The sequence below is a fragment of the Bubalus bubalis genome, chromosome 2 (assembly GCF_019923935.1).
Source record: "Bubalus bubalis isolate 160015118507 breed Murrah chromosome 2, NDDB_SH_1, whole genome shotgun sequence".
Classification (NCBI taxonomy): domain Eukaryota; kingdom Metazoa; phylum Chordata; class Mammalia; order Artiodactyla; family Bovidae; genus Bubalus; species Bubalus bubalis.
In genome coordinates, this window is record NC_059158.1 from 86244075 (window position 1) to 86271401 (window position 27327).

The following is a 27327-nucleotide window of genomic DNA, read 5'->3' on the forward strand; positions in this document are numbered from 1 at the left end:
TTGCCTGGAGAATCCCCATGGACAGAGGAGACTGGAAGGCTACAGTCCATGGGATCACAAAGAGTCAGACATGACTGAATGACTAAGCACAGCACAGCATAGAAATGTACCACCACATTGAGTGTGTTTTCTTGGAACATTGAAGGTAGATGCTAGAAATGTAACAGCACTCACCTCAGCTCTGGTGTCAAAGTCAGAGAGGCCCTTCTCCCCATTTGTCCTCCCTACCGGGAAGGGGGGCAATTGGGCTCCCCCAGCCCAAATCACTGATGATGGTTTGCAGGGTTTGAGAAGGGTACTTGGAGAAAAGAAGGGCAGCACAGGATGGCCTTGTGTTGTTGAGGCTTTTGAGGGCTGGTGTGGGTTTCCGTGGTGGCTCAGTGGTAAAGAACTCACCTGCCAATGCAGGAGATTATAAGAGACACAGGTTCGATTCCTAGATTGGGAAGATTCCTTGGAGAAGGGTATGGCAACCCTCTCTAGTATTCTTTCCTGGAGGATCCCGTGGACAGAGGGGCCTGGCAGGCTACAGTTCATGGGGTCCCAAAAACTTGGACACGACTGCAGTGACATAGTATGCATGCACCCATGCATGTGGGAACCTAACCATCATCATTCTACAACATTGTTTTTCACTGAAGTGCATTTTGAGTTCCAAATAGCCAACTTATTAAGAAAATGGATAATAACTGACTTTACTGAGAATAGAAGAATCTTTTGATGATGGGATACTGAGCAGTGAATATCATTCCAGAACAAAAGCAGGAGCATTTGCAGCAAAGCACAGCCCTTTATTGACTTGATTTCTTTCTGTTCTCAGGCCCGTGGTCGAGCCAGAGCTGATGAGAGCACCTATGTCCTCGTTGCCCAAAGCGGCTCAGGGGTTGTTGAACGTGAGACAGTTAATGATTTCCGAGAGAAAATGATGTATAAAGCTATAGACCGTGTTCAAAATATGAAACCAGAGGAGTATGCTCATAAGGTATTGTTTTGGGCCAACTCTGAATTTAGTTTTCACGTTTAAATGGCTGCCTGTGGTTGCCATGATATCTCTTTGTGGTTAAGCCTCTAGACAGAAATTGTGCTGAATTATAAGTTCCAGTTTGAAGCACTGTTCGGAGACCAGATTCACATACAAAGACTCAAGATCTGTGGTGGGCAGAAATCATCAGAAAACGGTTCTATAAAGTTTGATAATATAAATTTAGATTTTCCTTGATCCAGAAAGTCTAGTGCAACTCAGTTATTCAATTCAACCTGGTCATTTTGGTCCCATCTAATCTGTACAGGCACAATTTTTTCATTTTAGAAATATTTGTGAAGTGCCTACTGCGTGTTAGGCAACGTTGTAAAAACAGTGAAAGTAGCCGCAGGTAGATCCCTCCTGCATGAAACTTGTATTTGAGTGAGTACATGGTGAGATTTGAGGAGGAGAAATAAAGAGAAATAAAGCAAGTAATACATGTATGGAGAGGAGAGCTGAAGCATTAGATCAAGACAATGTGAAACAAACATCTAATTGGGCACTTTAGGTTAGGTGTTTGGGAAAGGCCTCTCTAAGAGGGAAAGACATTGAGGCTAGCCCTGAGTGTTAAGAAAATAGATCATATACCATCTTGCTGCATCTCAGTTTACTAACATAGAATCATTTGAGTTGTGAGAGGAATGCAGCAAAGGAAGAATGTATTTCTACAATATTTCAGGAAATCCCCCATACCACTGAATTAAAGACTGTAACTACTATAATAGCAAACAATCCATTTAGAAGAAAATTCACACCCTTGCATATGGGTGTGAATGTTAGTTTCTTAACATTGGAATTGGCTCTACCCTAAATAGAGTTTCACGGAAGGGATGCTTTCAAATTGGTGTGCATTGCTATAACCAACTCCAAGGTTTCCTGGCCAGGTTTCTACACGAATTTATATTTTAAAACCCCTTTAAATATAAGGCAAACCAAACATTTTGTGGTGTCAAATCAAACATTTATAGCCATATAATACCACTGGAAAGTTAGCACTTTACATTTAAAGTACTAAATGAATAAATCACGTGGGATGTTTTTCAAAGATTGATGTTTCAAGACCAGTGTTTTGTATAAACTCTAGAACCATCTCTGGAGTTTATGAGTCACACTTTTCCAGATAATCTCTAGAAAAGACACAGTTTCTTTGGGGGCCCCATGGACTATCTTTTTTAGGTCTCCTTTGGCTAAGAGACCTACTCTCTTAAAACTGCTCCAGGTAGACAAACCCAGAGTAGGGATGGCAATGACATGAGGTACATGTCACCGCTACTCTGTTCAAAACCCCATCACACATGGCCACCAGGTCAAAACACTTCTTTCTACTGATTTAAGAATCCTTCTCAACATAACACTGGGGCAACCACTAATGGACAGTTTGAGTTGACATATAAGGGGAGGTCTATTTTCCATGTTATATACTGAGTTTATACATAACCCCAAGCTTCTTCAATCAAATCAGACTTCTAGGAGTAAGTTGAAGATACTAAACATTGTCCCTGGCCTTGACCCAACAACCTTTGCCACATTACATTTTAGTTGTAATTAGACTGATTATTATTGGAAAAGGAAATGGCACCCCACTCTAGTATTCTTGCCTGAAAAATTCCATGGAGGAGACTAGCGTGCTACACTGCAGTCCATGATGTTGCAAAGAGTTGGGCACGACTGAGCACGCACGCAGACTGATTATAGCTGTGCCTCCCATATATTTGTCATGATTTCTTTTCTTTTCTGGCCCTTCTAATTGTTTCATATCCTTTACTAGCTTAGAGTTATTCTTTTGGTTTCTGGTGTCCTGGTTACATATCCAAACACTGACCTTGGTTTTGTTTGCTTTTTCTTTCTGTTGCATTCATAGTTATTTCTTAATTGCCCATATGTATCTGTTCCTATGCCAAATCATCTTTTCACCAGCTCGCTGAACTGTAAATATCCTGCAAGAACAGCCTAATTAAACTTTTAAAGAACAGAATACTTCAATTCATTATATTGTTATAATTTACATAGGAAATTTGTCTTCATGCTTATCTGATTAACTCGTATTATAGCCCACAGGTTCACTTGCAAGTTTTGTTCTCTTTTCTGTGCTAACTCTGGCTGCCTTGAGTCAGGGTCTAAAACAGAGGTGAGAGCCAGAGAACTGGGATATTCAGTTTTGTTCATCAGCACCGATAGTTTACTTTTCCTGAAAACTTCCCTTTGATTTTAAGGAAAACAATGGCTTCCTCCACAACTTAATATCAATTTGTCATCTTTGAGAGGTTTAGTTTGGAGGTAAATTATTTAAAAACTAGAATTGTCTACTGTGAAGTTGTATAGGTATGAGAACTGGCCAGTCTCTATCTCAAGTTTTATATCTCTCATAAACTACATTATTTCTGTTATGAATAAGTTTCTCCATTAGCTGCAGAATTGGGAATATAAAAATTTAAAGATTTTATTCTCTCATATAAAGACTGTGGGTAATCTAGACATACACAATAGCTCCATGATGTCATCAGGATGCCAAAATTCCTTTCTCTTCTCTGCCTTTTTACTATTTGACTTCCATTCTCAAGGTCAAAGCTTTTAGAATTTCAACTGCTGCATGTTCACTCTAAGAAGGAAGGAGGAGAAAGATGGAAAAGGCAACAGTGCCCGTGCCAGCTACCTGATACTTAAAGATCCTTTCTGGAAATTTCATTCAACATCTTATAGACTTATGTCTTAAAGGCCACTGACTCGTAAATGTAGTTATTTAGTGGTGTATTTCCACTCAGAATAAAATTATAGTTCTGTTACTACAAAGAATGGAACCTAGGTGGGAAACTAGTATTTTCTGTCACAAATGTATAGAGGAGATAAAATAGTGACAAGTCTGGAAGTTACAGTATATGAAGAGAAATGAAAGAAACTGGAGGCTTCTCATGGATAAGAAATGACTAAGGGTGATGAAGTAAGAATGTTTAGTTCTTTAAAGAGACTTTATGTGGAAGAAAGAGTAGACTTATTTTATGAGATAAAGTTAAAACCTATGGAGATGCGGATTAGAAGGAGTTTCTTTGTTTTTGTCTTTGTTTCCTTTGTCTTTATTAAATATTGCCAAACATTTTCTCACAGTAGAGCTCTTGCCTGGAGAGTCCCATGGACGGAGGAGCCTGGTAGGCTGCAGTCCATGGGGTCGCTAAGAGTCGGGCACGACTGAGTGACTTCACTTTCACTTTTCACTTCCATGCATTGGACAGGGAAATGGCAACCCACTCCAGTATTCCTGCCTGGAGAATCCCAGGGACAGAGGAGCCGTCTATGGGGTTGCACAGAGTCAGACATGACTGAAGCGACTTAGCAGCAGCAGCAGCAGCAGAGCATTTTAAAAAATGGAATGGAGTATGTTTTGCACACTTAAGGATTCCACATTTCCATGATTGTAGGAGAAGATTCTATACTAAACTCTTTGGGGGCCATCACCTCATCACTTTTATTTTTAGACTATAAGTCAACTGTATATTTTCATAACTATCTAAGATCTCTGAATTCCAGGCAACTTACTTCATTGAAACTATGAAAAAAAAATCACATTGAACATTCTTTTGCAGATTTTGGAATTACAGATGCAAAGTATAATGGAAAAGAAAATGAAAACCAAGAGAAGTATTGCAAAGCAGTTCAAGGACAAGCCATCATTAATAAATTTTCTGTGTAAAAACTGTGGTGTGCCAGCCTGCTCTGGAGAAGATATCCATGTAATTGAGAAGATGCACCACGTCAATATGACACCAGAGTTCAAGTAAGTCCAAGAGAAGACTTAAAGTCTTTAAGTTTCTTTATAAGGGATAAAGCAGTTTGTATCGTCTAACAAAATAGTGCACATGAGATTCATTATTTTTCCAGAACTTCCCCTTCTTAGTCCCCAAATTATGAACCTTATTTCAAGTGTCCATTTTTCAAATATATACGGGCAGGAAAGGAGAAGTGTAAGACCCAAAGCCATTTCATCCAAACCAGATCAGTTTGTGAATGCTCATATTTATTTTCAAATTCTTGAGCATCTTAAGTCTAGTTAAAATAATCAACAGACATGAAGGAAGCCATAAAAAGCAACATACCGTGAGAGGTGTGTGCCCAGTGATTTGGCCGAAGGGACGAAGACAGAACGGTGCGTGCATGTGGATGACTGGCAAGCCCAGGAGTGTGTGCCATGGGCTGTGTCCTGGTCCTATATGAATTCTCAGGGATGATTCTGACTCCTTGATAATTTTAGGAAACTGTACTTGGTGAGAGGAAACAAAGCACTGCAAACAATGTGTGTTGATTATCAAACAAATGGCGAGATAATCTGCAATAAATGTGGCCAAGTAAGTAAATTGCTATGGGCTTAATTTTACTTTGGCCAAAAGGAATTCTTAATTGAATGTGCATTTAATCTTTCCTCTCCCTCTCTCTTTTGTTTTCCAGGCTTGGGGAACGATGATGGTGCACAAAGGCTTAGATTTGCCTTGTCTCAAAATAAAGAATTTTGTAGTGGTTTTCCAAAATAATTTACCAAAGAAACAATACAAAAAGTGGGTAGAATTACCAATCACATTTCCTGATCTTAACTATTCGGAATATTGTTTGTTTAGTGATGAGGACTGACATTTGATTCAAGATTTCTTTTAAAAATATTATCAACTTGACATTTACATGATTTTTATTGTTTTCATCATACTACAGAACTTACGTGAACATTAATAAAAGTCAATGCTTTACTCTGTATTGAGCTATATGAAAGAAGACAGTATATTATGCTTTCAATTTCTACCTTGTTGGTGGGCAGAGGTCAAAAATAAAAACCTTCCAGCAAAACCCTTTAGTGTGGAGCAGTATATTGCCGTGGGAAGGATGTTTGAGTATAAATAAGGATCTAAGGTACTAATCTCAGTCCTGTCACTAAATTTCAGAATAAAATTAAGCAAATCAGTTCATCTTTCTGAACCAGTCTCCTTTTTGGTGAAATGGTAATAGTACTATCTGCTTTTGCTTTTATTAGCTTTCTATTGCTTCATAGGGCTTCCCTGGTGGCTCAGGGGTAAAGAATCTGCCTGCCAATGCAGGAGACGGGGGTTTGATCCCTGGGTTAGGAAGATCCCCTGCAAAAGGAAATGGTAACCCACTCCAGTGTTCTTGCTTGGAAAATTCCATGAATAGAGGAGCCTGACAGGCTTCAGTCCATGGGTCACAAAACTGTAGGACATGACAGCAACTAAACAACAAGTGGCTTAAAACAACACCCATTTATTATTGCACATGTTCTGTAGCCCAGAGGCTGCTCAGCATCTCAGAAGTCTGAAAGTCAAGGTGTCAGGTGATGTTTTCACCTGGATACCCTGGAAGAAGAATCACTTCCAATCTTTTCAGGTTGTTGGGTGTCATTTCCTTGCAACTGAAGAATGGGATTGCTATTTTCTTGTTAGCTGTCTACTGGGAGTCACTCTAAGCCCCAAGAGTCACCCTTATCATGTGGCCTGCTCATGGGGCCTTTCACAGCTACTTGCTTCTTCATGGCCAGCAGGAGACTCTCTCAAGTGTGCTAAGACAGTCTAACTATAGTCATGGGAATTTTAACTGTAATCCCATCATATTCACAAACCCTACCCATATTCAAGGTAGGGGAAATTTTCAGGGAATATATACCACTGGCAGAGATTTTGGAAGCCGTCTTAGAATTCTGCTTCCCACATCCCTTCCCCAGTGTTTATGACTAAGTAATATATGTGTTTGGCATGAGTTTAAACAAACTCTGGGAGATAGTGAAGGACAGGGAAGCCTGGTGTGCTGCAGTCCATGGGGCAGCAAAGAGTCAGACACAACTGAGCAGCTGAACAACAACAGCAATATATATGTATGTATGAAAGTATTTTGAAAAATATGAAGTACCATGAAAGGCAAGGTATTGTCAGGGGAGTGTAATCTCCTCAGTTCTGTCTCATCACAACAAAGATTTGAAGCGACGGACGTTAAGGCCCTCAGCGCGTCACAGCTCTCAGACAGTCCGTGTTATAGTTCTTGGACAGATCAGTTTTATTTAGAAAACAAAGGAAAATACATCCTTGAGGTGTGAGGGCATGCCGACCCAAAAGATGTAAAGAGAAGAGAGAGAGAAAGAAGGAGCACGCATGGGAGACAGAGAGACCCCCCCGCCCTTCGGCTCCTCTTTTTATATGTTTTTTCCTCCCCCTGGGTCTGCTCTATGTAAATTGGGCTAGCCAGGAATGCTGTTTGTTCCACCTGAGGTCCTCACTCCAGTCCTTGGACCTTCCTTTGTTCTATTTTAGCAGACTTTTCTCTTCCTTGTCTTTTAGCCTCCTCCATCCTGGACTCCTTTTTCCTTTTCTAACTACCTAACAGTATTATTAAGAAGAAGACATCAAGTAGGTTAAGGCTTAGTTCCACAGCTTTCCCTTCATGAACATAACACTATGCTCAGTAATTACCTTGAAAGAACAGAGGTTAAATCCAGACTAGTTATTAATACATACGAGATTACCTGTGTCAGTGGAGATGTCCAGGGTTCACATAGTGTCCAACAGGCTACAGGTGCTGGATGTCATTAGAAAATAAATAGAAAGTGTTTACCTGCACCACTCCCTAGTCCTAATAGAAGAGTAACCTCTCTGTGTCCGGGACATTTTCAGTGTTCCAGAACTAAATGTGGTAGTTTGCAGAGAGACACAGGGCTCAGCACAACAGAACATTCTCCCAGTAGAAAAGTAGCCTCTTTTGTCATGGAAGAACCACATGATCGAGACAGAACCACAACAGACCATTTTAACCCACACTTACCCAGTCTCACAGATGGTCTGCTTCACAGAAAGTTACCTCCTATGACTAAGGACAAACAAAATGTTGGAGGGAGTAAAAAGTAAATTCTGTGGTTTTTTGATTAATTAAATTCAATCTAACAATATCTTTGAATCTTTTGATTAAGACCTGAGCAAATATGAATATTAACCAATCAGAGCTCTTCAGAATACAAGAGGACAAAAGAAGGCTATGACTTTCTCAAGATATTTTTAAAACTCCATCTGACTCTATTTCAAGTATTGCTGCCTTCTAGAATATTTTGGAAATTATACAAGAAATCAAATGCATAGAATAGCTAAACATACTACCACAACATATGTAGAATGTTTATGAAGTATCAGCAAATACTAGGTTTTTTCATCAATGTTTTCCAGTATGTTTTCAATAAAGATATATTATTTTTACTGCAAAGTTTTAAAATACATGTTTCAAGTAACATAAAACTTAATATGCACTCTATCTGAGCTCAAATTCTGATGCATTCAAAAACCATTGTAATCATTGTAACACTTTGATTGTTAATGAACAGTTTAATATTTTAAGGTCATTTGCAGAATATCCTCATGACGTAGATATCATGTCAGATGCCTGAGTTTCAGTCCCCATATAGTCTTTAATTACTTGGGTAACTGAGCAACCTCATTTCACAGAGCTTATATTTGCTTTATTGAAAAATCAGAGGTTGGATTAAGTGGTATCAAAGTTTCCTTAGAACTCTAGCATTCTCATTGTTCATGCTTCTGGCTTCCTGGCTGCTCTCATATGGAGACCTTGTTTAGTGATTTGTGCTATTACCAACCATGGACTAGGGCTTCCTTGGTGGCTCAGATGATGAAGAATCTGCCTGCAATGTAGAAGACCCAGATTTAGACCCCTGAGTTGGGAAGATACCATGGAGAAGGGAATGACAACCCACTCCAGTATTCTTGCCTGGAGAATTCCATGGACAGAGGAGCCTGGTGGGCTATATAGTCCATAGGATCGCAAAGAGTGAAATACAACTGAGTGATTAACACTTTAACAACTGTGGGCTAATTATCTACTGCATACATTACACTTTTGAAGGTAGCTCCTGTTTGCTGAAGGGCATTGCAGAGGTCTCACTAAACAGGTTCACAGGCTGGAGTCATGCGTCTCAAGGCAGGGTTGAAAGGTCTGAAAGGGTCTGGAAATTTTAGAACAACCAGCATTTCCAAGCCAATAGATCATTGGCTAACCTTGGGGATAAGAAATGTAAAGTCTTACTACCAAAGGTTTGAGATCATTTCAGTGAAATCCCATGAAATTAAGATAGAGTAACTTATGGTTTATACAGGTATTTTTTGTATGGCATTGAGTGTAAGGCATTGAGAGAACACATAAAGGGGTGAGAAATGGTTTTCCACAGGATGATTAGTGCATGTCACAAGCAATTGTTGAAAATGAAAAAATGGTATAAGAGAGGTGAATATTTTCCTCTCTGTAATTTAATAGTCTCTATATCAGAGTGTTGTGCCTTAGGGAAAGGAAGGCTTCTGACATTGTTTTCAAATGTTTGAACCTAAAGGCAAAGAGGATTCAGTGTTTTTCATTGTTGTTGTTGTTTTTAAGATGTAAGAGTCTTGAACATGTTTATGTGCTAATAGAAAAGGACAAGAGGAAGTGAGAAAATTAGCAATGTTCAGCCCAAAAGTAAATTGTTTATTGGGTATTAATGATATATTCTACAAAATGTTCTTGCTACAGAATTTTCTAGTCACCCTGATCCTTTTTCACCCTGATGCCTTTGCACAAAAGTAGAAGCCCTTCTGGAGGTGGAAATGGCAACAAGCTCCAGTGTCTTTGCCTGGAAAATCCCATGGACAGAGGAGCCTGGCAAGCTATAGTCTATGGGATCCCAAAGAGTCGGACACAACTGAAGCGACTTAGCAGGCAGGCAGGCAGAATCCCTTCCTTGCCATCTCTTCAGCAGACATCCTTCACATTTTTCGAAGACAAAGTCTGTGTGTCACTTCCCAGTATTTAGCACAATTCACATTTTCAAAATTAGAATGGAGAGCACACCCAGGGAAAGTAACGTTCATGCACCCTGAGCATAACAAAGAGCTCACTTCCAAAATCTGGTAAACAATTACATGAGTCATAGCAACAAAGAAAAAACAAGAAAATTATTTTGTTTTCTTCTAAGAGTTAGGAAGTTAATTTGAAGTGACGGTAAGTTTGTAGTTTGCTGTTTGTGAATTTATCCTTAATTAGTTCTACTAGACATACAATTTTACATCTTTGTTTTTATTAGGGGAGAACGGAGTGAGACAAACTTGGGTGTGGATCCTCACTAGCTTTGGGACTTGAGCAAGTCACTTAATATCTGAGACTACAGGAAATTAATACCAATCCTGAGGAACTGTCAGGAGAATTTGGATATTGCATAAAACATTCCTATTAAATGCTAAATGCATTTGGTTTTGTCACGCAAGTGTATGTTCCTCGGCTCTTTGTCTCGTCACAACAAAGATTTGGAGTGACGGACATTAAAGCCCCCTCGGCATGTCACAGCTCTCGGGTCTTGGATAGACCGTGTTATAGCTCTTAGGTCTCGAATGGACCGTGTTATAGCTCTTAGACAAATCAGTGTTACAGCTCAGTCTTACAGCTCTATTTTATTTAGAAGATAGCAGGAAAATCCATCTTCGAAGCATGAGGGCACGTCAATCCAAAGACACGAGGAGAAGAGTGCCCCAGCGCACGGGCTGGAGGGGGGAGAGAGAGAGAGAGCGAGAGAGCGAGAGCGAGAGCAAGTGCTAGCTTTGGCTCCTCTTTTTATATGTTTATCTCTCCCTGGGCCTGTCCTATGTAAATTGGGCCAGCCAGGAGTGTTTTTTGTTTTACCTGAGGTCCTCACTCTGGTCCTCGGACCTTCTTTTGTTCTGTTTTAGCAGGCTTTTCCCTTGCTTGTCTTTTAGCCACCGCCATTTTGGACTCCTTTTTCCTATTCTACCTACCTAACATAACCTACCTTCTATAATTTCCAAATATATATGTATATATTTCCAAATAATATATGTATAGAATATATTACTAAGAGTTTTCGGAAAAGCAGAAGCAGTGGTAGAAGCACAGCTGTGGATATAGCATAATGAGTAAATTTGAGACCTATGTTTGATTATGATTATTATAAACATTCAATATTTATCTAGAGGGCTTTTCTCAAGAAGTAAGGGGCTCAGTGGTAAAGAATCCACCTGCTAATGCAGGAGATGCTGGTTTGATCCCTGGGTTGGGAAGATCCCCTGGATAAGGAAATGGCAACTCAATCCAGTATTCCTCGCTGGAAAATCCCACGGACAGAGGAGACTGGCAGGACACAGTCTATGGGATCACAAAAGAATTGGACAGGACGTAGTAACTAAACAACAAGTATTAGTTGTAATGAAACATGATTGCTATGAATATGCTCTTCAGTGTAGTTTGAGGAAGGATTTAATGGCCAAATCTTCTATAGATGGAACACAAAGATAGGTATCAATCACAAAGATAGAAAAATATAAAAATCAACACTTTTTTAAGTGACTATATGAGTTAAGTAGGTCTAGCATATAGATAGGAGAAGGCAATGCCACCCCACTCCAGTACTCTTGCCTGGAAAATCCATGGACAGAGGAGCCTGGAAGGCTGCAGTCCATGGGGTCGCTGAGGGTCGGACACAACTGAGTGACTTCACTTTCACTTTTCACTTTCATGCATTGGAGAAGGAAATGGCAACCCACTCCAGTGTTCTTGCCTGGAGAATCCCAGGGACGGGGGAGCCTGGTGGGCTGCCGTCTATGGGGTCGCACAGAGTCGGACACGACTGAAGCGACTTAGCAGCAGCAGCATATAGATAACAACTACAATTAAAGCCTGTCTTCATCTTCAAGAAGACTATAATAATGGAAGCAACCTAATATATAAACACACTATACATATATACATACATATATATATGTGTATGTATGTATACTCACACATAATAGAATACTATTCAACCATAAAAAAGAATGAAATATTGTCATTTGCAGCAACATGGATGGACTTAGAGGACGTTATACTAAGTAAAATAAGTCAGACCAGAGGATGCCATATACTGTATAATATCGCTTTTATGTGGAATATAAAAAATACAACAAACAAATGCGTATAACAAAAAAGAATCAGACTCATGCTGTAGAGAACAAACTAGGGTTTATCAGCAGTGGGGACAGGGGAGCAGTATATACAGGTTGGGGAGTGGAAGGTACCAACTTTTGGTTAAGATAAGCTCAAGGATATATTGCACAGCACAGGAATATTAGCCAATATTTTGTAATAACAGTAAATGGAAAATGACCTTTAAAACTGAACATACATTTGAAAATAATAATATAATTTGATACTGAGCAGGCCAGCAATTGCATGAAAAAATGAGAGCAAGTGAGAGAAGGATTTTTGTTGTAGCATATGAACAGTAATTTTTGTGTAGCACAAATTGTAATTTTTTTTTTTTGAGGGAGTGGTTCTCTAAACATTTTTTTCAGGTCATAAATTATAAAATATAAAATATATATGGAAAGCATTTCAGATATTCTTTATAATTTTTAGATATTTTCTACACAGAGTATTACCAAGTCTCTCTATATAGGAAATTAGTCATTCCATAAGCATCTTGAGGATGACATCAGATAGTGCTGAACTCTATTAGTTTATAATTTAAAATCCAAATTAAAGGCTACATTCTAGGTGAGAAGAGGAACAGACTGTTCATAGGAAGTAATATTTAATTATGCAGTTGTTAGAATATATTTAAACTACTATTTAACTTGAATATACTTAATGAAATATATTAGGTTTTGCACCTAATTTCAAAACTGGACATTAAGACACATATTAAAGAAATTTAAATGTTTGACTCAGTTATATATATAAACTAATAATGAACCAAATATGAGCCTTTTTTCAACTTAAATATATCCTTCAAACTCTGCCTTTTACTGTTTTTAATGAGCACTTGTATTTTATTTTACATACACAGGATCAATGGACTGTTGGATGGTTAGTTCTTTCATTCTGAATCTCTTAATGAGCATGAAAATGATTTTAATTCAATAAGCTATAAGGATTTGTGTAACACTAAAATGACCTGAATATCTGAATTAGTGTTGCCCACCTGAGATTCATATCAATTCAGTACCATACTGAGGTTTCTGCTACTAAATTTACTTTTTTCCTTAGCATTTGATCCAGATTTATAATATCATGACTTGACTTTGTACAATTCATGCCTAAATAACCTGTCAAGTTCAAAACTGCAACTTCATGTGACTTTCAAAACAATTATTACATTTGACAAATGAATCCCAAATCTTTCTCTAAAACACTGATGTTTCTTGTATTTAATTAGACTAAATGGTTTTTCTTGTTTTGAAAACCACTAACATCTTGGGGAAAGCTCTTTTAAGATTCTCCAAATTTTGTAATAAACAACTTAGTTTAGTATTTTATTCTATCACTTGTTTAGAGATAAAACATAGAACTCAAATAACTGCAAAAAACAAAAATAATGTTTCATTCCAAGGAAAATGGTGTGTTACAAGCAGGAGAGTAAAAAGAAGAGAAAATGAAGGTAAAAATGGAGTAGAAACTAAATGAATGAAACAACAGAGACAGAAGCAAAGAAGATAAAAAGACACCCACACTAAAACACATAGACAAAGAAATGAAAAAGGAAAAATGAATTTACTGAGAGATATGTGTAGTTTTAATAAATGGCCAATTATTGTTTTTATCTACTAATCAAATACTTTTAAGTCCTACTATTTGTTTTGTTGTTTAGTTGCTAAGTTATGTCCTACTCTTTGTGACCCCATGGAATGCAGCACTCCAGGCTCATCTATCCTCCAGTATCTCCCAGATTTTGCTCAAATTTATGTCCATTGAGTCAGTGATGCTATCTAACTATCTCATCCTTTGTTGCTCTCTTCTCTTTTTGCCTTCAGTCTTTCCCAGCATCAGTGAGTCAGTTCTTTGCATCAGGTAGCCAAAGTATTAAAGCTTCAGCTTCAGCATCAGTCCTTCCAATGAATTTTCTGGGTTAATTTCCTTTAGGACTGACTGATTTGATCTCCCTGCAGTCCAAGGGACTCTCAAGAGTCTTCTCCAGCACCATAGTTCAAAAATATCAGTTCTTTGGCCCTCAGCCTTCTATATGGCCCAACTCTCACATCTGTGCATGACCACTAGAAAAACCGCAGCTTTGACTATACAGACCTTTGTTAGCAAAGTGATGTCTCTGCTTTTTAATATGTTGTTTAGGTTTGTCATAGTTTTCCTTTCCAGGAGCAAGTGTCTTTGAATTTCATGGGTGCAGTCACTGTCCACAGTGATTTTGGAGCCCAAGAAAGTGAAATCTGTCACTGCTTCCACTTTCCCCCTTCTGTTTGCCATTAAGTGGTAGAAATAGATGCCATGATCTCTGTTTTTTTTGTTTTGTTTTGTTTTGTTTTTTAGCTTCAAGCCAGCTTTTTCACTCTCCTCTTTCACCCTCATTAACAGGCTCTCTAGTTCCCTGAAAAAGTAGGGAAAACCAGTAGGCCATTCAGTTATGACCTAAATCAAATCCCATATGATTATACAGTGGAGGTGATGAATAGATTCAGGGTTTTAGATCTGGTAGACAGAGTGACTGAAGAACTATGGATGGAGCTTTGTAACTTTGTACAGGAAGCAGTGACCAAAAACATCCCAAAGAAAAAGAAATGCAAGAAAGCAAAGTGGTTGTCTGAGGAGCCTTTACAAATAGCTAAGGGAAGAAGAGAAATGAAAGGCAAGGGAGCAAGGGAAAGATATATCCAATTGATTGCAGAGTTCCAGAGAATAGCAAGATGAGATTAAGGCCTTTGCAAATGAGCATGGCAAAGAAATAGAGGAAAACAATAGAATGAAAAAGACTAGAGATATCTTCAAGAAAATTGGAGATATCAAGGGAACATTTCATGCAAGAATGGACATGATAAAGGACAGAGATGGTAAGGACTTAACAGAAGCAGAAGAGATGAAGAAAAGTTGGTGATAATACAGAAGAATGACACAAGAAAGGTCTAAATGACCAGATAACCCTTATGGTGTAAGCACTCACCTAGAACTGGACATCTTGGAGTATCAAGTCAAGTGGGCCTTAGGAAGAAACATTATGAACAAAGCTAATGGACCTGATGGAATTCCAGTTGAATTATTTAAAATTCTAAAAGATGATGCTGTGAAAGTGCTGCACTCAATACACAGCAAGTTTAGAAAACTCAGCAGTAGCCACAGGACTGGAAAAGATAAGTTTTCATTCCAGCTCCAAAGAAAGGCAATGCTAATGGATGTTCAAACTACTGTACAATTGCATTTATTTCACATGCTAGCAAGGTTAGGCTCAAAATCCTTCAAGTTAGGCATAAGCAGTATGTGAACCAAGAACTTCCAGATGTACAAACTGGGTTTAGAAGAGGCAGAGGAACTAGAGATCAAATTGCCAACACTCATTGGATCGTGGATAAAGCAAAGGAATTCCAGAAAAACACTTACTTTTCTTTCATTGACTACAGTAAAGCCTTTGATTGTATGGGCCACAAACAATGTGGGAAATTCTTAACAAGATTATAGTACCAGACCACCTTACCTGTCTCCTGAGAAACCTGTATGTGGGTCAAGAAGCAACAGTTAGAACCAGACATGAAACAGCTGACTGGTTCCAAATAAGGAAAAGAGTATATCAAGGCTATATGTTGTCACCTTGCTTATTTAACTTATATGCAAAGTACATCACGAGCCATGCCGTGTAGGGCATGCCATTTGGGCCATCCAAGATGGACGGGTCATGGTAGAGAGTTCAGACAAAATGTGGTCCACTGGAGAAGGAAATGGCAAACTACCTCAGTATTCTTGCCTTGAGAACCCCATGAAAAGGCAAAAAGATAGGACACTGAAAGATGAACTCCCCAGGTTGGTAGGTACCCAATATGCTACAGCAGATCAGTGGAGAAATAACTCCACAAAGAACAGAAAGGAAGCCAAAGCAAAAACAACAACCAGCTTTGGATGTGACTGGTGATGGAAGTAAAGTCCCATGCTGTAAAGAGCAATATTGCATAGGAAACTGGAATGTTAGGTCCATGAATCAAGGCAAATTGGAAGTGGTCAAACAGGAGATGGTAAGAGTGAACATCAACATTTTAGGAATCAGTGAACTAAAATGGACTGGGATGGATGAATTTAACTCAGATGACCATCATATCTACTACTGTGAGCAAGAATCCCTTAGAAGAAATGGAGTAGCCCTCATAGTCAACAAAAGAGTCTGAAATGCAGTATTTGGATGCATTCTCAAAGACGACAGAATGATCTCTGTTCATTTCCAAGGCAAACCATTCAATACCACAGTAATCCAAGTCTGTGCCCTGACCAGTAATGCAGAAGAAGCTGAAGTTGAACGGTTCTATGAAGACCTGTAAGACCTTATAGAACACCCTCAAAAGATGCCCTTTTCATTGGAAGGGACTGGAATGCAAAAGTAGGAAGTCAAGAGATACCTGGAGTAATAGGCAAGTTTGGCCTTGGAGTATAAAACAAAGCAGGGCAAAGGTTAACAGAGTTTTGCCAAGAGAATACACTGGTCATAGGAAACACCCTCTTCCAACAACACAGGAGAAGACTCTACACATGGACATCACCAGATGGTCAATACCAAAATCAGATTGATTATATTCTTTGCAGCCAAAGATGGAGAAGCTCTATACAGTCAGCAAAAACAAGACTGAGAGCCGACTGTGCCTCAGATCATGAACTCCTTATTGCCAAATTCAGACTGAAATTCAAGAAAGTAGGGAAAACCACTATACCTTTCAGGTATGTTTGAAATCAAATTCCTTATGATTTTACAATGGAAGTAACAAATAGATTAAAGGGATTAGATCTGATAGACAGAGTCCCTGATGAACTATGGACAGAGGTTTGTGACATTGTACGAGAGGCAGTGATCAAGCCCATCCCCCAAAAAAGGAATGCAAAAAGGCAAAATGGTTGTCTGAGGAGGCCTTACATATAGCTAAGAAGAGAAGCTAAGTGAAGTGAAATGAAGTCACTCAGTCATGTCTGACTCTTTGCGACCCCATGGACTGTAGCCAATCAGGCTCCTCTGTCATGGGATTTTCCAGGCAAGAGTGCTGGAGTGGATTGCCATTTCCTTCTCCAGGGGATCTTCCCAACCCAGGAATTGACCCTGGGTCTCCCGCATTGCAGGCAGATGCTTTACCATCTGAGCCACCCGGGAAGCCCTAAAAGGAAAGACATACCCATTTAAATGCAAAGTTCCAAAGAAGAGCAAGGAGAGATTAGAAAGCCTTCCTCAGTGATCAATGCAAAGAAATAGAATGGGAATGACTAGAGATCTCTTCAAGAAAATTAGAGATACCAAGGGAACATTTCATGCAAAGATGAGCACAATAAATGACAGAAATGGTATGGACCTAACAGAAGCAAGAAGATATTAAGAAGAAGTGGCAAGAATACACAGAAGAGCTATACAAAAAAGATCTACATGACCCAGATAACTGTGATGGTGTGATCACTCACCTAGAGCCAGACATCCTGGAATGTGAAGTCAAGTGGACCTTACGAAGCATCACTAAGAACAAAACTAGTGGAGGTGATGGAATTCCAGTTGAGCTATTTCAAATCCTGAAAGATGATGCTGTAAAAGTGTTGCACTCAATATGCCAGCAAATTTGGAAAACTCAGCAGTGGCCACAGGACTGGAAAAGGTCAGTTTTCATTCCAATCCCAAAGAAAGGCAATGCCAAAGAATGCTCAAACTACCACACAATTGCACTCATCTCACACGCTAGTAAAGTAATTCTCAAAATTCTCCAAGTCGGGCTTCAACAGTACATGAATTGTGAATTTCCAGATGTTAGGTGGATTTAGAAGAGGCAGGAGAACAAGAGATCAAATTGCCAACATCTGCTGGATCATCAAAAAAGCAAGAGAGTTCCAGAAAAACATCTACTTCTGCTTTACTGACTACACCAAAGCCTTTGACTGTGTGGATCACAACAAACTGTGGGAAATTCTTAAAGACATGGGAATACTAGACCACCTGACCTGCCTCCTGAGAAATTTGTATGTAGATCAAGAAGCAACAGTTAGAACTGGACATGGAACAACAGACTGGTTCCAAATCAGGAAAGGAGTACGTCAAGGCTGTATATTGTCACCCTGCTTATTAAACTTATATTACAGAGTACATCATGTGAAATGCCAGGCTGGATAAAGCATAGGCTGGAATCAAGATTGCTGGGAGAAATATCAATAACCTCAGATATGCTGATGATACCACCTTTATGACTGAAAGGGAAGAAGAACTAAAGAGCCTCTTGAAAGTGAAAGAGGAGAGTGAAAAAGTTGGCTTAAAACTCAACAATCAGCAAACTAAGATCATGGCATCCAGTCCCATCACTTCATGGCACACAGGTGGGGAAACAATGGAAACAGTGAAAGACTTTATTTTGGGGGACTCCAAAATCACTGCAGATGGTGACAGCAGCCATGAAATTAAAAGATGCTTGCTCCTTGGAAGAAAAACTATGACCAAGCTAGACATATATTAAAAAGCAGAGGCATTACTTTTCCAACAAAGGTCCATCTAGTTAAAGCTACGTTTTTTTCCAGTAGTCATGAATGAATGTGAGAGTTGGACTATAAAGAAATTTGAGTGCTGAAGAATTGATGCTTTTGAACTGTGCTGTTGGAGAAGACTCTTGAGAGTCCCTTGGACTGCAAGGAGATCCAACCAGTCCATCCTAAAGGAAATCAGTCCTGAATATTCATTGGAAGGACTGATGCTGAAGCTGAAACTCCAATACTTTGGCCACCTGATGTGATGAACTGACTCATTGGAGAAGTCCCTGATGCTGGGACTGATTAAAGGTGGAAGGAGAAGGGGACAACAGAAGATGAGATGGTTGGATGGCATCACTGACTAGATGGACGTGAGTTTGAATAAGCTCCAGGAGTTGGTGATGGAGAGGGAAGCCTGGCATGCTGCAGTCCAGGGGGTCGCAAAGAGTCAGACACAATTGAGACTGAACTAACCAAACTGAAAGTTCATTATGCAAATGCCTGGCTGGATGAATCAGAAGCTGGAATCAAAAACTTCAGATATGCTGATGATACCATTCTAATGGCAGAAAGAAAAAAGCAACTAAAGAGCCTACTGTTTGTAAGGTATTATATTTTACGCACAGAAAACAGTGAGTAAAATAAGGATCTTTTACCCAGTAGAGAGAATTTTTTACTCCATAATGAGTAACTTAAGAATTTTGCTTTTAAGATTTACTTGCCACATTCACAAATTCATAAATTAGCCATATCATAAATATCAATAATATATGAAACACAGTGATCAATGCCATAAACGAGAGATTACTTCCAACAGGTTTCACTGAACTGTGGAGTGTCCAGGAGGTTTTTCAAAGTCTTTTTGCGGATTATCCTACCTCAGGGAGGGTGTGCAGGGCAGACATAAGAAAAAAGGAGAACACGTAACAATTTAGGAAAGAGAATTTTACCATCAAGTATGGTTAGATAACCTCTCATTAGCAAAGAAAAAGTTGTTCTGTTCAGAAAAAATATATATATTTTTGCCTTAAAATGTATAATAAGTTTGAGAGAGTTTTTACAGATAACATAGTATTTAATTTTAAAATGTTACACTTTATCGAAGTAATTGTAAAATAGCTGAATTGTTTCAAAAGATTGAGTGCCTCTGTAAAAGTGTGAAATGGAACTGAATTGATTTAAGAGGATGCCAACTGTTGGTATAGCGGTTATGGGGAGAGGTCAGGACTTCTCTGAATGGAGTTATATACAAGAGAAGAATTGTAAGATGCCCGTGTTCTGATCATATCCATCCTGTTCAAAAGATGCCTAGAGACGCAGTCCTACTTTTCCAGCATTCTTCTAGACAAAGGTCTTAGCAAGTGGACCAGCAGAGTCATCTTCTGGCCCAGGTAAGGTCATAATCATAACCTCATAATCATTCTGAGGAAAAGAATGCCCAATCATAACGTGCTCTGGGACTATGATGGTGGATGAAGGGATGGATAGTTAATGCCACATACATCTTTGTTTACAATATCCAGTGATTGGGATGCAGTAAAAATGTTCTTTAAAATGCTTTGTGATGAGTGCTCAATTTGACTTAATTATGTGTTTGGCTGAAGGAAAACTAACCTATAACAAGTGAACCTAATAAATGCTCTTCAACAGAGAGAGAATTTGCAGAGGTGAAAAAATGGATGTAATGAGAATAGATGATCTCCGAATAGGAATTGTTAAAAAAAAATGCAAAAAGAGGGAAAGAGATGGGAAGAACATTTTGAAAGGGAATCTAAAGTTTCAAGCCTGTTTACAGGACAAGGAGTAAGAGTCAAAAAACAAGGAGAGATTCAAGACTCAAGAGGGATAAATGAGAGTGTAATTGTTGAAACAAAAGCCTAGGAAGAAGGAAGAGGATGAAACCAAGAGCCCAGGAAAGACAAAGGTTGGCAGCAGGAGAGATGCAGCTGCTTCTGAATCAGGAAAAAGTAAATATGAATAAAAGATACAGCTTAGAGTAAAGGAGCATGAAAGATACAGCTTAGCACAGAAGGAGGAGGTTGATGGAAATATTCTCTGACATCAATCACCAGGCTATCTGCTGAGCTGGGTTTAGAATTTAAGGAGGGACATAGAGACATTAAATAGAAGGGATTTTCAAACATGCTTTGATGAAGGCAAAATAAATAATTAGAAACCAAGAAGAAGATGGTCATTCAGTTAACTGAATTGAAAATAATAAATGTAGAAATAATAATTTAATAAATAATTATGTGCAGGATATTAGACTAAGTTCCCTTTTATTTATTTTCTGGTATGTAAGAGGAAAAAATCTGGATGTGTAAAAATTTGATGAATTTGAAAACTTTAAAATGTTATGGTCAGTGTAACACAAAGCTGGTTCTGTTTGTAGCTTCCGTTAGCATGAAGTTATATTACCAGAAACCTAACATCAATATCCAGACTAATTAAAAATTAATTTAATATTTTTCTGGCACCCCCAAAAAATCCAAATGGAAACTGCATATTATAAAAATACCTTCAAACCTTTTAAACTTGGTGTTTCCCTAAGAATTATACATTATATATCAGAACTGCTTCACAACCTCTTTTCCTCTTTCCAAAACTCCTCAAAATTATCTCCCTAAATCATCCTGTATTACTTTTTATCTCACCTATTCCTTCTCCCAGTCTCTTCCTTTTAATGTAAATCAACATGGATTTTTTTTTCCTCTCAATTTCTTTTCCTCTCTTTATTATCCTAGGCTTGATGGATGCCTGAACCACAATTGGTTATTCCACCTTGGAAGTATGAATTGGGAGGTTAGAAATTTTTGTGAATATTCATATTAGTATTTTTAGTCCCTGGGATATCTGAAAGTAACAGTGACAATTATCAATTTATTGCCTTTTATCTCCAAATTCAATCTTTCTATCTGCACCCTAAAGATAGGTCTGGGTCCTTTGAATATTTTTGATTTGCGTGCTGCCGTGACGTTAAAGTTTGCCTGGAGAGAATGCTGGAGAGGCAGTACAGGAAGAAAGGGTTTATTTCCTGGTTCTGGTGTGCTTATATGACAGGCTTCTGCAATCTGAGTAGTTTCTCCAGTGTCCAGTTCCTGCAGAACCTGTGACTTTCTCCAGTATCAGTGTGTTGCATGGCAGCCAGCAGTACTCCATGGCCAGCAACTGCATATTCCCAGGCAGTTTTGTTTAGAGGACCTCCAAAGACACGCCCTCTTGAACAGCTTTCCCTGGTCCCCAGAGAGCACAATTCCAGCAAGCTCCAACAGGTAGACTACTGGTAAGTTCTGATGGCACCATGGCAACTTCCTTGCTTTCCAAAACCTACAGTTGCCCTCTCCAATAAAGTCTGAATCAACCTTGGGTGCTCTATCTCAACCACAAGAGAAGCAGCTGTTTCGTATGTCTCTGTTGTTCAGTTGCTAAGTCATGTCTGACTCTGCGACCCCATGGACTGCAACATGCCAGGCTTCCCTATGCTTCATTACCTCCCAGAGTTTGCGCAAACTCATGTCCATTGAGTCAGTGATGCCATCCAACCATCTCATCCTCTGTCACCCCCTTCTCCTCCTGCCTTCAATCTTTCCCAGCATCAGGGTCTTTTCCAATGAGTTAGTTCTTCACATCAGGAGGCCAAAATATTGGAACTTTAGCTCCAGCATCAGTCTTTCCAATAAATCTTCAGGGTTGATTTCCTTTCAGACTGACTGGTTTGGTCTACTATTTCTACATTCTTTAAGATTCTTTATACTTCTTCTTAGCTAATTCTCTGTTACTTCAAACCCATTGTAGTAAGTCATTATCTATATTAAAATTTGTAAGTTCAAATTACTCTGTGGTTTTTCTCCCAGCAGACTGAACTCAGATTCACACAACAATATGTAAAGGAATATTGGAAATAGTTCATAAGAAGTTATCATTTTCAAACATCCAGTTATGTTCTCTTAAGTTTAAGCATTGGATTTCACATTGGAATTACTCAAATGCATCTAACCAAAAATTTAGAAACCAAAAAGTCTCTAACCAAAAATTTAGAAACAGGACAGAATGCATTTTATAACTACATAATTTCATTTTCTGAATCTAAACTATCCACTTTATAATACCAATAACTGAACTGCAAATCTCTATCTTACATGAAAGACCATGAAATGAGTTGTGGAGAGGATATAATGAGAAAATGTGTGTATAACATATTTTTAAATACTTGAAACTCACCAGAATAACTCTCAGAGAGAGAGAGCAAGAGAAAACTACTTTTGTAGAACCCTTGCTAATATATTTGCTTATTTTTGAAGATGAGACTTTCTTAGGGCACTGGTAATGAGTCAAAGAAATAGTTTAAATGTTTTGCATTAAACAGAATCAGTTTAGTAGGAGCTGGAGAGGAAGGGGAAAAAAAATTGAAGAGAGAGGGAATCCCAGAGGCAAGGCAGGAGGCTGCAGCCTGAGTTGAAATTACCAATGGAAATTCAACTATCATTGTCCCAAAACACCAGTAAATCTGCTTATTACATACTTGAGTTGGTGTTATTTGGCATCAGACATCAGGGTGGTCTGGCAGGGAAATATGGAAACAATGAAGGGAGAGCACATACACAAAGAAAAGTGGAGACAGAGAAATTCTGGATAACAAACGGTGAGCATATTTTACAGTGACTGACACTAAGCAGGCATTCAATAAATATTAATTTCTTTTCCTGACTTGACGTATTAATATAAGGTGTAATCTCTGACCTTAGGGAGTTAACGAATTGGTTGAGAGTTCAGTGACTATAGGTACAAAATTGTCAGAAAAGATATAGGTATACAACTGGGTGGTATACAATCTATAGGTATTCTAGACTTCTGAAAAGTCAGGGATTGAGAAAAGCTTCTGAATTAGAGTAATAAGGAATTTGAATAATGCCTTGTGTAGAATAGATGTTCATAGTTCTTTAAAATAATTTTAAAAGGGAAGGAGAAGGACATACGTTCTAAATGGAGGTAATGAGGAAGAAGGGGGAAGAAAAATGAATGTGTTTTGCACATCTATTGTGAAGTCAGACTGAGTCTGGGCTTGACTGGGTAACCAGTACAAATGAAGTCATTCTAGTTTTTTGAGCAGTGGAGTAACATGTTTTAGACAAGATGATCTACAGGGAGTTAAGCTAAATCATACTGAAGAAATAAAAACCGGAAGGAAAAAGATTAAGGAAGGAGCTGGTTGCAGTCATTCGGGCGGAGGTGATGAAAATCTGGACTTGATCTTTGGAAGTGAGAGTGAGAGAAATGACTGGTCCTAGATGATGCTGAAATAGCATCACGAGCTGAGGAAAACATGGCTGGCATCAAACTGATGGCAACCAGCAAAGAAATACAAAAGGACCAACAGAAAGAAATACAAGTCATTTCTTTACATTACCTTATTTTTGTTCTCAGTGTGACTCATAATTCTGTTTGGTTATCATTTGGTGCCATGTGTGGTCATGTTCCTGGCATATGGAGTAATTGTTTCATTGCATCCAGGAACTTGCTCACTGGGCTCCAGCTGTTCCCTGGTCCACCCACACGGATCATGGAGCTGTGGTGGATACAATTCCTTTGTCCTGAGGAAAAGGTTTGAAATGAGTCAGAATCTCTTGATTTGTGAATAAAGCAAACTTTTTGTTTCCCTAAGGCTCTGGTTACCATGGAGGATAGCACAATGCATCTTGGTTACTTCCTCCGTCCATTCCCACTCTACCAATGGGGGTACACTGGCTATATGACCCATGTGCTATCTTGGTCTCTTAAAAGCTAAATAAGGTGCTTTGGGGCACCTCCCATTTTGCTGAGGCCAGGGAAATGAATTTCTGATAATGTGGAGGAGATTGTTCTATACTCTTTATTCTGCAGCCCTTTCAAGTGCTGCTCTCTCTGAGGATATGGCTTGAGATCACGACATCTTTGTTAGACTTTAAGATTTTTCTAGACCAGCTCTGTCCAATACCCATGAAGCACACAATCAATGTAAAATTTGTCAATACTGAGTGCCAAAGAATTGATGCCTTTGAACTGTGGTGTTGGAGAAGACTCTTGAGAGTCCCTTGGACTGCAAGGAGATCCAACCAGTCCATCCTAAAGGAGATCAGTCCTGGGTGTTCATTGGAACAACTGATGCTGAAGCTGAAACTCCAATACTTTGGCCACCTCATGCGAAGAGTTGACTCATTGGAAAAGACTCTGATGCTGGGAGGGATTGGGGGCAGGAGGAGAAGGGAACGACAGAGAATGAGATGGCTGGATGGCATCACCAACTCAATGGACATGGGTTTGGGTGAACTCCGGGAGTTGGTGATGGACAGGGAGGCCTGGTGTGCTGCGATTCATGGGGTAGCAAAGAGTCGGACATGACTGAGCGGCTGAACTGAACTGAACTGAACTAGTGTTGCCAATAAGCAGATGAGATTAATTTTCAGTTCAGTTCAGTCCCTCAGTTGTGTCCGACTCTGCGACCCCATGGACTGCAGACTGCATAATAACTTTTTAAATTCAATGTAGCAAAAATACTATATTGATGTTACCAAGATAAAATTATAATAAGATACTTCACAATACTTTTTTTCCTATTAAGTTTCCAAAACGTTGTCTGTATTTTACATTTCTAGTACATCTCAATTTGAACTTGACCATTCAAGGACTCGATCAATACACGTGGCTAGTTGTCACTGTAGGGGATACTTTAATTTTAGACAGTGAATCACCTGAAATGTATAATATTGTAAATCAATAATACATCAAAAAAGTCTCATAAATCTGGCCCATGAACCCCACAAAGATTTTTTTCTAGATCTCTAGATGTTAATCTAATGATGGCTCTTATAATTGAGGATAATTTTTGACACCCATAAAATTGTGTGTGGGTGCTAAATTGCCTCATTGTGTCTGACTCTTTGTGATCCTATGAACTATAGCCCACCAGGCTCTGTCTGTGGGATTCCCCAAACAAGAAACCTGGAGTGGGTTGCCATGCCCTCTTCCAGGGAATCTTCCCCACCCAAGGATCAAACCCACATATCTATGTTTCCTGAATTGACAAATAGGTTCTTTACAATTAGTGCGTTATATGTATGTATTTTAAACTAAAAGTTCCTGGTGTAAAAAAATTAATAAACAGGATTAATAAACAGACCTCATTTAAGTAAAATTAGGTGACCACAAGGGAGAACACTTATGGGCTGTGAAGATTGCAGAGTCTAGCTGGAAGAAGAAAGGTTCCAGTTGGCTCTTTACTGATCACATGCAGAAGTGTTCCCCTTGAAAGGTATCTATCTCGGGCCCACAGTGAGAGCTGGTGAGCTCCTGATCTTCTATATTCTTCATTCATTCATTCATATAGAAATATTTATTCAGCACTTACTATCCACCGAACACTGTTTCTATGTCCTTTGGCTACATGAGTGAAACAAGCCAAAATTAGGGATAAAATATAAGATCAAGGGGAATAGCAATAAAAATAATATATACATACATACCACATATTTCATGATATTGGGAAGTGGTAAAATCTGTGGAAAAAAAAGAAGAGTAACTAAGAAAAACTGGAGGCTAAGAGAAATCAATTTTAAATGAGTGATTCGGCCTCATTGACAAGGTGACATGAGCAAAAACTTGAGCTCATGTTGGCAATGTCTTTCCTATTTTCTCATCCAGAAATTTTACTTTCTATTATAAATCTTTCCTGATGCTATCTATTAGAAATGAGAAAAAAAAATAAAGGTTTAAGACTACATAGACTTCAGGTCTAGGCCAGTTTGTGTTTTTTGTTGTTTTTTTTTTAATAATAGCATATGATTTATCTCTTGAAAACCTATGAGACCTGGCCTTACTCATAGTAGCAGTTGGTAGGTTCATAGATGATGTGGCATAAGATGTGCTCCCCAAAGTCCTGTTTTGTCTCCCAGTTCCTCTCCTGTTTTAAAATATACTTCCTAAAGAAATTATGTGATTTCCCTGTCAGCCAAGCTGCCTGTGTTCACTACCATTAAGATATTCATTATATTAAAGCACAGCATAATTATCTCTTCTCTTTTGAAATTCAAATTTGTCATGGGAATAAGACTCAAGAAAAAACCTATATTCATGAAAGGGAAAGTCTGTGTCTGTGGCATGGACTGGCAGGTGTGTAGACAGAAAGTCTCCCAAATAGACCAGGGGCTGAATTGTCAGTGATGAGGTAGGGTAGAAAAGTAGAGAGAGTATAGATATAGACCAGAACAAGGATGATAGGGTCTTAAACTTGACGTCATAGACTTTGCATAGTAAACACACAGGATATATTTTTTGTTCTTGCAAAGACATACACTTTCACACAATTTTCTTGACCAGTTGGCCCTCTGATGTAACTTTATTTTCTCACTGGGATACGACTTTTTGAAAAAAATTTTTTTTTTTTTGGCTGCACTGTGCAGCCTGAGCAATCTTAGTTGCCCAACCTAGGATTGAACCTGTGCCCTCTGCAGTGGAAGCTCTGAATCGTAACCACTGGACCACCAAGGAAGTCCCCACTTTTTAACTTTTGATGGAATGGCACAACAAGAGTGGGATATGATGAGAGTGAGATGATCTGCTTTAGGAGAAAGAAGAATTTTATTACTAAAATTGTTTAGAACTGCTGGGTATGGTGATAAGAAAAAGCAGATTGATTTAGTAGGTTTTGTTGTTTGTAAATATGTTATAGATATGCATTCCCTTTTTTCTGCTTCCAAGGAAAAGTATGTCTTCCATGCTCCCACTTCGTAACCAATGCTCTGACACATGTATTTCCAGAGTTTCTACTACATATATCCCTATATAAACAT

At 38.7% G+C, this 27327-nt stretch overlaps 1 protein-coding gene across 1 annotated transcript in view; it reads left to right on the plus strand.

The window, feature by feature from the left end:
* IFIH1 (interferon induced with helicase C domain 1) overlaps positions 1-5970 on the plus strand; it is a 56318-nt gene extending 50348 nt beyond the window's left edge. The window contains exons 13-16 of the mRNA XM_006073992.4: positions 821-982; positions 4603-4793; positions 5268-5361; positions 5462-5970. Of these exons, the coding sequence (XP_006074054.2) occupies positions 821-982; positions 4603-4793; positions 5268-5361; positions 5462-5641 (627 nt within the window). The 3' untranslated portion in view covers positions 5642-5970. The remainder of the gene's footprint in view (positions 1-820; positions 983-4602; positions 4794-5267; positions 5362-5461) is intronic.
* The last annotated feature ends 21357 nt before the right edge of the window (positions 5971-27327 follow it).